The sequence below is a fragment of the Lynx rufus genome, unplaced genomic scaffold (assembly GCF_022079265.1).
Source record: "Lynx rufus isolate CCGP_SWC_20201006 ecotype Redwood Valley unplaced genomic scaffold, mLynRuf1.p SCAF_9, whole genome shotgun sequence".
NCBI lineage: Eukaryota > Metazoa > Chordata > Mammalia > Carnivora > Felidae > Lynx > Lynx rufus.
This window is the reverse complement of record NW_025814897.1, coordinates 100,495,398-100,505,518: the sequence shown is the minus strand read 5'-3', so window position 1 is coordinate 100,505,518 and position 10,121 is coordinate 100,495,398. Positions and strand designations below refer to the sequence as shown.

The window sequence follows — 10,121 nt, the reverse complement described above, 5'->3', positions numbered from 1 at the left end:
TTTCCTAGAGATAAAGGGATTCCAAAGCTTGCATTTGTAGACTACATCCATCTACTACCACTGTTTCAGGCTCGGCTACTACAATGTGTACAAGCTACTATTTCGACTTAGACTCTCAGTCATCTGGGATGATTTAAGTGTGCACATGTGGTCTCCTGCCTGTGTGTTTACAAATGTTCCCCAGGTCCACAATCTTAACAAAGAGTTCAGCTGGGAGGCAATCTGAATTAATTCTCAAGAACCCAGAATCTTTATTTCCAACACATACACAACCTCAAAAGAACTCACAACTGAATAGAATCCAATAAGTTTTTATATATTAGAGTGGAAAGCTTAAGAAATTCAAGGTTGCATTAATAAAAATTGTTTTCTTTTCAGGTAATGTGACTGTCAGGTGAAGCGCATGGAGAAGAGGAACAATGTGACAGAGTTTGTTCTACTGGGACTCACAGAGAATCCAAAGATGCAAAAAATTATATTTGTCGTGTTTTTTGTCATCTACACCATCACTGTAGTAGGTAATATGCTCATTGTGGTCACTATCACTGCCAGCCCATTGTTGGGGTCTCCCATGTACTTTTTCCTGGCCTATCTCTCCTTTATTGATGCCTGCTATTCCTCTGTTAATACTCCTAAACTGATCATAGATTCCCTCCATAAAAAGAAGACTACCCTATACAATGGATGCATGACTCAAATATTTGGAGAACATTTCTTTGGAGGTGCTGAAGGCATCCTGCTTACTGTGATGGCCTATGACCGCTATGTGGCCATCTGCAAGCCATTGCACTACATGACCATCATGAATCGGCGGGTGTGTGGCCTGTTAATGGGAGTGGTGTGGGTGGGAGGCTTTCTTCATGCAACTATACAGATACTCTTCATCTTCCAATTACCCTTCTGTGGCCCTAACGTCATAGACCACTTTATGTGTGATCTGAACCCTTTGCTCAATCTTGCCTGCACTGATACACACACTCTAGGCCTCTTCGTTGCTGCCAACAGTGGATTCATCTGTCTGTTAAACTTCCTCCTCTTGATGGTCTCCTATGTGGTCATTCTGCGCTCCCTAAGGAACCACAGCTTGGAGGCAAGGCGCAAAGCCCTCTCCACCTGTGCCTCCCACATCACGGTGGTCGTCTTATTCTTTGTGCCCTGCATATTTGTGTATATGAGGCCTGCAGCTACTTTATCTATTGATAAAGCAGTGGCAGTGTTCTACACTATTATAACTCCCATGCTAAACCCGCTAATCTATACTTTGAGAAATGCCCAGATGAAAAATGCCATTAGTAAATTGTGCCGCAGGAAAGCTATTTCAGGGGAGAAATAAATGTGCCTGGAGCTCAACAGTGATTCAATGGAAGCAAAGGTCAAAAGGACATTTTGGATGATCTTGGCAAAGAATACCTAAGGGATGGAGAAATAAATTACCCACTATGAATCATAAAATCCGCATTAAGCGTAGCTGAAATGGATGCAAGAAAAGAGAAAAAATGTAACCCAGGACCACTTTGAATATACAGAAAATTCTACCAATTTGGGGTTTAGTTTTACTAGCTTCAACCATATATATGGATTTATAAGCTTTTCTTCCAATAATAAAGAAATAATAGTATTGTTATTGAGCAATTATCTCTGTAACAGTCTAAGGAGGTATAGGCTATTATCACCATTTTACAGGTAAACAAACTAATAGAAAGGGGAAGGTACCAAAATGGATACATTGGAAAGCCAGTAATCAGAATTGACTGACTTCCCAGATCATGTCCTTAACTGCTGTTAACAGGCAATGATAATCAAAAAATCAGATGAATATACTAGTTACCATTTACTGAACCAGAGACTGCGCTGGACACAATATATACATAAGTTCATTAGCTATAGCAAAAAGCTAATAATTTTTCATTAATAACTGCTTGCACGTCTTGCCTGTAGCATTATGGTATTTAACATTTAGGGCCATAAAAGCATTGGCCATTTAACCTCTGAGGAGTAGGTAATGAAGATTAGACCATGTTTCCAAGTTCCCTTGTAAGCTTCAGAACAATTTTGTACTGCTCATATCACTCATATGCTAATACCCCATCAGAAAGAGTAATGACTCAAAGACCATGTTGATGTTAGACAGAAACTTCTGTTTATTATACAGTCATATTCTGTAAAGCACTTGCCTACTACATAACAATAGTTTCTACAAGATAGCACCATGTCTCATGCACCATAAATATTGAATGAACAAATGAATGAATGAATGAGAGTATAAAGGAAGATGAAAAAATTCAAAAATAAAAAGAAAGTAGTACTAGAGGCTAGGGAATTCTTTCCCGCTTTTATCTGATTCAACTCTAAGGAGAATTCTGGCTAAACCTCTTGGGGAAATTTCGATTTGTTTTCACTCCTGCTTCTGCTAAGGATGAGAAAGGAATGGAAACTACAGTTCTCAGCATATGAGCAAATAGTTTACCTTGATATTCTCCTGCTTTCAGTGATATTTTATTATCTTTTGAGTGTGGCCTGCTTATGTTATGTTTCTCTGTTAATCAGTATACTTTTTGGTACCATTTCATCATTAAAAGCTTTTTTTTTTAATATGTGGCTCTTTCTATGCAAAAAGCGATCTCAGGAAAAACATATTCCCTTCATTCTTTTGTCCTCCCTTCATTAATCATCAAATATTTTTGAGCCCAAGAAATATATCAGGCAAGTTGATAGCAGCTGGCACTTCGGTGGTGAATAAAAGGAGAACAAGGTTCTGCCTCCACAGAGCTTAGCATCCAATGAAAGACTCCCAGGAGGAAGCAGAAAATTACAAGTGTTATAAATGGTAAGACAGTGGGATCACAGGGTGCTATGAAACCACAATGGAGGGACACACAACAAAGACCTTCAGAGTCCGGAGAAGGTTCCTAGTGAAAAGACACAAAACTAGAAACCAGCGGACAGAAAAGACCTAAAATTAGAACCCAATGGATGGAAAAAAGTCAGTCAGTAGAGTGACTAGGCATGGGGTTGGCAGAGTGTCCTAGAAGACAGAATACATAACAAAGGCTAGGACATGGAAAAGAATACACAGGAAACCTGATCAATTCAATATGGCTAATCAATTCAAAAACATCGGAAGTTCTTGGAAGCCAGCGAGTGGTGCAGTTAGATTTGAGTTTTAGAATGGTAACTCTAGCTAGAGTGTGGGAAATGGGCTGAAGGAGATAAGACTGGCAACGGGAGAGCAATTAGAGGTAACAGAGATGATTTGGTTATGAAAGGATGGAAGCCTGAACACTGGTGGTGCCAGTGAGGATGAAGATGGCAGACACGACTGTGTCCATCTCCACTCCCCTGCACTGGGCCTGTGCACCCGTGCCCCTGATGCTGTGTGGTGGGGTTGCTAACAGTCCACAGAGTCATCATTCCAGGACCCACCAGTGGGTCCATTCTATTCCAATGAATGATAGGAACAAGGGTAAAAAAAAAAAAAAAAAGGCTGGTTCTTTTGACTCAAGGTAGAACCAGTCCTGTATTACAACATATACCCCAGAGCTCCCATGGCTCCAGCCTGAAGCCAAGCTCCAGTTGGGACCACATTCTTTCTTCCCCTACTATAGTCAGTTTCCCTCAACCCTTCACCATATGAGTCATTTTCATAAAAATCCCCATCTCAGAGTCTGCATCTAGGGAACCCAGACTAACACAGAGAGAGAGAAAAGGGTTCAAGACCTATTTAGGACTATAAACAAAAGGACTTGATTTAGGATGAAGATTTGAGAGAGAAGTCATGGATGACACCCAGTTTCTAGTGTAGATTACCAGATGGGTGGAACAGAGAAAAGATGAATGTTTTTTAATGTGTTGAATGACGTTTACGTAACAATGTACAATTAAATACTGTATATGTTTCTGATATCAGAAAGATGTAGGCCACAGAAATGTAGGAACCATGAGCATACAGATGGCAATTAAAGCCATAAAAGTGTTAGATATCATCTATGGAGAGTGTTACTTCACCTATGGGTGGTCTTCATGGTCTATCAAATAGCCATTTTGATTCTTAGAAAGAAAACAAACAAACAAAAAAAACAGATTCTAAAATAGAACTCTAATAATGTCAATTGGTGTATTAGAAATTCAATAGGATACAAATCTATAAAATAAAAACAGGCTATCTAAGAAATAAAAAATCAGACTAGCAACAGAATTTTGTTAGCAAAACTAGAAACTGGGAGTTAATGAAAAAATCTTTAATGTTCTCAAGGGAAAAACTAAAACCACTAATTCTGTATCATGCAATATAGAATGCAAAAGTAAGAATAAAAGAAATACATTCTCAGACATGCCAAGACTCATAAATTTTATCAGTCAAGAATTATATCTCAGCAAAATGAACTCAACACATTCAAAAGATTACACATGATGACCAAGTGGGATTAACCCCTGGGATGCAAGTTTAGTTTAAAATATGCAAATAAATCAATGTGATACCACATTAAAACCACATGATGATCTCAATAGAGACACAAAATGTATTTATATTCAACATATCTGTCATTATGTTCAACAATCTTCCATGCTAAAAAGGTGATCTCAACAAAATAGATTTAGAAGGAAATTTCCTCAACATATACACAAAAAGGCCATTTACGAAAAGCCCACAGCTAATATGATAATCAATGGGGGAAAACTGACAGCTTTTCCTCTAAGATCCAGTACAAGGCAAGGAAGCCTATGCCACTTCTATTTAACATAGTACTAAAAGTATTAGCAAGAACCATCAGACTAAATAAATAAATAAATAAAGGCATCCAAATTGGAAAGAAAGAAGTAAAATTATCTCTTTGTAAATGACATGGTCATATATAGAGAAAACCCTAAAACTTACACACACACACACATACACACACACACACACACACACACACACAAAATTAAAACTAAAAAGTGAATTCACTAAAGATGCAAGATACACACAAAAATTATTTACATTTCTTTACACTAACAATAAACTATACAAAAAGGAAATGAAGAAAATAATTCCATTTACAATAGCATCAAAAAGAATAAAATACTTAGGAATAAATGTAATTAGTAAGTGAAAAATCTCCATATTGAGAACTATAAGATACTGATTAAAGAAACTGAAAAAGACAGAAGTAAATGGAAAGATATCCCATGTTCATAGATTGGAAAAAGTAATAATAAAATGTTTATTTACCCAAAGTCATCCATAGGTTCAATAAAAATGTCTATCAAAAGTCAAATGGCATTTGTCACAGAAGTAGAAAAAAACAATCCTAAAATATATCTGGAACCACCAAAGACCCTAAATAGCCAAAGCAATCCTGAGAAAGAAGACAAAGCTAGAGGCATCACACTTCCACTTCCTGATTTCAACTACTCTGTTTCATATCTCTAGTACTCTAAACAGTATGATACTGGAACAAAAACAGACACCTAGATAAATGGAATAGAATTGAGTGCCCAGAAATAAACCCTTACATATATAGCCAATTAATATTTGGCAAGGGTATCAAGACTATTCATTAAAGGGGCGCCTGGATGGCTCAGTCAGTTAAGCATCTGACTTCGGCTCAGGTCATGATCTCATGGTTCATGGTTTCTAGCTCCACATCATGCTCTGTGCTGATAGCTCAGAGCTTGGAGCCTACTTATCCCTCCCTTTCTCTCTGCCTCTCCCTCTCTCTCTCTGCCCCTCCCCCCATTAATGCTCTGTCTCTGTCTCTCTCCCTCTCAAAAATAAACATTAAATTAAAAAAAAAAAAGACTACTCGTTGGGGAAAGGACAGTCCTTCAAACAGTGGTACTAGGAGGGGTGTCTAGGTGGGTCAGTCAGTTAAACATTGAACTTCAACTCAGGTCATGATCTCACAGCTGGTGGGTTCAAGCCCCACAGCGGGCTTTGTGCTGACAGCATGGAGCCTGCTTTGGCTCTCTGCCCCTCCCCCACTTGTGCTCTCTTTCAAAAATAAATAAACATTTTTTTAAAGTTTTTTTTTTTTAACTGGGTATTCACATGCCAAAGAATGAAATTGGACCTTTATCTTGTGCCATACACACAAACCAACTCAAAAGGGATTAAAGACTTATACATAAGACCTGAAACCACAAAACTGCTAGAAGAAAACATAGGGGAAAAACTTATTGGCATTGTTCTGGGTAATGAGTCCTTGGATATGCTTCTCATCTCACCTTGCTCTGACTATATAGCTTCCAACAGTGTGTGCTTGGGGGAGGGGGCTGGAGAGACATCTAGTGGTGCTGACACAGCCACCTCCATGGACGGAATCCAAATGAGTTTCAGTGCAACCTCTGCAGGCAGATTCCAGTGAATCTCATAGGTACCCCAGAGATCAGGTTCTCAAGTCAGTTGATCTGCACCACAGTGGGGTGTTTTCCACCAATCTTGGTCCATTTTCACTTTAGAGGGTTGTTTGTTGTTTCCTACTTGCCAGTCCAGACCATAGTCCCTTGTTCGCCTGCCTCAAGCTACCAATTCCCAGCGGGAGGCTCCAGCTTGCCAGTCCCTTTTTTTGCCTTTCATTCTCCAGCTACCATGAACTAGTTCTGGACCAAGGCAACCTAGTGAACTTCACCGTCCAATGGGCAACAAGTAATCATTCTCCAAAAGACTGGAATCCCAGCCTTGGGGAGGGATTCCACCTTCTAAATGTATTCCTTCCATTGATACTCATTTACCAGTACCAGGGCATTGTTTAGTGTACTCACTAGCCCTTTCCAGTTAATGTTCTGATACAATGAATAATTGTACATAAACTTTCCTGTTCAAATTACTGTGTGATCTGTGTCCTAATTGAACCCTGAGTGATACAATATGGAAAATACCTAATACGACACCAGTTTTATAGACATTTCATAAATAGTATCTCTTTTTGCCGTACAACCAAGACTTAATGAACAAAAAAATTCACAAAAGAATTTATACTGATGCCAAAGTCCAAAGTAAAGGAGTATCATTAAACTTGTTATTTGCAAAAATCAGTAGTAACCAATATCTCCATGTCACATCAGATTATTTTAATCCAATCCAATATTCTAGATGCATATCCTTTAGCTACTACAGATATTTGAGATTTCCAAGTAATAGGTAAATATTTATGGATTAAGAAGCAGTATGTCGTGGGGCGCCTGGGTGGCGCAGTCGGTTAAGCGTCCGACTTCAGCCAGGTCACGATCTCGCGGTCCGTGAGTTCGAGCCCCGCGTCAGGCTCTGGGCTGATGGCTCAGAGCCTGGAGCCTGTTTCCGATTCTGTGTCTCCCTCTCTCTCTGCCCCTCCCCCGTTCATGCTCTGTCTCTCTCTGTCCCAAAAATAAATAAACGTTGAAAAAAAAAATTAAAAAAAAAAAAAGAAGCAGTATGTCGTGATGACAAGAGTGTGGGATGGGAGACAGTAAGTCTGGATTCCAGTCCTAGTCTTAGCTCTGCACTTAAGTGGCTACCTGCAAGTGTTATCCAACTCCTTATTAAGAGTTGATGTCTTCAATTATAAATCAAGAGGCTTGAACTAGGTTACCTCTATTACTTCTATAGGTAATGCTCAAAGATTCTCTTTAATCATTATCTGAAGTCACTTTTTTTCTCCAGAGCTTCCTCATAGCATTTTTTACCTCAGCATTTCTGAGGGTATAGATTAAGGGATTTAACATTGGAACCACCATAGTATAAAAGATAGCAACAGCTTTATCAATGGGCAGAGTGGTCACTGGGCGCAGATACACAAATATACAGGGCACAAAAAATAAGACAACTACTGTGATGTGAGAGACACAGGTGGAAAGGGCTTTGCGCCTCCCTTCCAAGCTATAGCTCTTTAGGGACCATAGAATGACTACGTAGGAGACCACCAAGAGGAGGAAGTTTAAAAGACAGATGAACCCACTGTTGACAGCAACAAAGAGACCAAGGGTGTGAGTGTCCATGCAGACAAGTTTCAATAAAGGGTACAAATCACACATGAAATGATCTATGACATTGGGACCACAGAAGGGCAGCCAGACTGTAAAGAGTATCTGAATGGTCGCGTGGAGAAATCCTCCAGTCCAGGCCACTCCCAGCAGAAGAAAGCACAGCCTGTGGCTCATGACAGTCGCATAGTGCAGAGGTCTGCAGATGGCCACATAGCGATCATAGGCCATCACTGTCAGCAGGATGATCTCAGTAGCACCAAAAATGTGTTCTGCATAAACCTGAGCCATACACCCATTAAAGGAGATAATTTTCTTCTCGTGAAGGGAGTCCACAATCAGCTTAGGAGCTGAAGAAGAAGAATAAATTGTGTCTATCAAGGAAAGATGAGTCAGGAAGAAATACATGGGGGACTTCAGAGTCTGGGTGGTGGTAATGGTAACCACAATGAGCAGGTTGCCTGAGAGTGTTACCATGTATAGAATCAAAAATCCCAGAAACACTATATTCTGCATCTTGGGGTTCTGTGTAAGACCTATTAAAATAAACTCAGTCACATTTCTTTTATTCTCCATCTCTGTGGTGTGGGTGATAAAAACTCCAGGAATAAATGCTTTACCTTTGGGATAAAAAGAAAGAGAAAAGGAACCATAAAATCATAAGAGTCCAAAACTCTGACTTTTAGCAGTACTCTGACAATCTCACAGTGATTCCTTCTCTTTCTTCTCTAGGAATAGGTACTTCAAAACTTCTTTTGGCATGCCTGGATGGCTCAGTGGGTTAAGCATCTGGGTCTTGATTTTGGCTCAGGTCATGAGCTCACAGTTCATGAGATTAAGCCCCGTGTTGGGCTCTGCACTGACAGTATGGAGCCTGCTTGAGATTTTTTCTCTCCCTCTCTCTCTCTGCGCCTCTCTCTCTCTCTCTCTCACACACACACACACACACACACACACACACGCATGCACACACATACACACACCAAAATAAATAAATAAACAAACAAACAAACTTTTTAAAAAACTGCTCTTAGTGGGCACTCAATTAAACTTCAATATAGTATTTAAAGCTAAGTTTTGCTATTATTAATCCTCACTTATTCCTGGACTTCAGATTGCTTTATCCTCTGTATTTTAATGTATTCTTAAACCACAAAGGCAGTGAAGGGTAAGACACATTGTCCCTGTTACACATTGGGCAAGGTTCATAATAAGATATATGGAAAGGATACCTCTTCCATATGATCCCACAAATGCATTCACTAGCCTTAGAGTTCCAAGCCCCAAGATAGTAGTCTCCCTTCTGGAAGCCCAATGCATCAGAGAATCCTTCCAGGGACAAGAACCCTTGAGAAGAAAGTTAAGTGTGCTTCTAATTGCCAACTCTTTTCTAGAGGAGATGGCCTTTGGGAGAACCAAGAACTAATATGTTCTGATAGCTTCCTGAAGGTCTAGGCCAAAAGTTGGGTTTTATGATCAAATTCAGACAGAAAACTCCAAATTTGACTCATTCATTATCACTATTTCCCTTATTATTTGTTTCTTGCAAATCTTGAGTTTGAGCATATATTTTAAATGATTCCCTTTTACAATGTTCCTCTGCCCCTTTGTGTTCCATACCATGTGGAAATAAATATACAAACAAAACAACTTGGTCTTTTGTCAGAATTGATGTGTTTGATGTCCTCTATTAATTGATGGACTCAAGCACAGGTCAGTTTCTTTCTTTGTCTTAGTCCAAAGACCAATAGTGTACCTATTACCACTCAAACCCTCTAAAATCCATATTTGGGGATACATGAGAAATGGAGAGAAGTGTTGATCTAGCAGGATGACCCTGATTTTCCATAAAAGAACCCTCAGACTGCAATTGAAAGTAAGGACCTAAGCAGCCAAACTTCCTCCAAGCACAGAAATCTTTGTTAACTTGTTTAAATTCCACATACTCAGACATTTTCAAATGGAAACTTTTGTTATAGCTCCGGTTTTCTCCATTCTTAAAGCATGCAGAGATTTATTCTTTCACTTAATCTTCACAACAGTGCTATGACTTAGGTACTCTATTATCCATATTTTAAATAAAAAGAAACTCTGCTTAAGAAGAGGTAAAGGACTTGCTCAAAGTAATAGTGATTAAAAACAAACAAACAGGGGAGACTTTTTATACCCAGGATGTCTGTCTG

The 10,121-nt window shown here is 39.2% G+C and overlaps 2 protein-coding genes across 3 annotated transcripts; one reads left to right on the top strand and one right to left on the bottom strand.

The window, feature by feature from the left end:
• Positions 1–400: 400 nt before the first annotated feature.
• On the top strand, positions 401–1,333 carry LOC124505220 (olfactory receptor 4C46). Its single transcript, XM_047071094.1, has one exon. It carries the CDS (start codon positions 404–406, stop codon positions 1,331–1,333), a length of 930 nt encoding a protein of 309 aa, XP_046927050.1. The 5' UTR covers positions 401–403.
• A 5,717-nt stretch (positions 1,334–7,050) lies between these two features.
• On the bottom strand, positions 7,051–8,514 carry LOC124505242 (olfactory receptor 4C12). 2 transcript variants are annotated; one of them, XM_047071123.1, is made up of 2 exons: positions 7,606–8,514; positions 7,051–7,068 (listed from the first exon to the last, which is right to left on the bottom strand). In XM_047071123.1, exons 1-2 carry the CDS (start codon positions 8,512–8,514, stop codon positions 7,051–7,053), a joined length of 927 nt encoding a protein of 308 aa, XP_046927079.1. The 2 variants fall into 2 exon arrangements, with proteins under 2 accessions (XP_046927079.1, XP_046927078.1); XM_047071122.1 differs by lacking the exon at positions 7,051–7,068 and having other exon boundaries at positions 7,585–8,514.
• Positions 8,515–10,121: the final 1,607 nt, after the last annotated feature.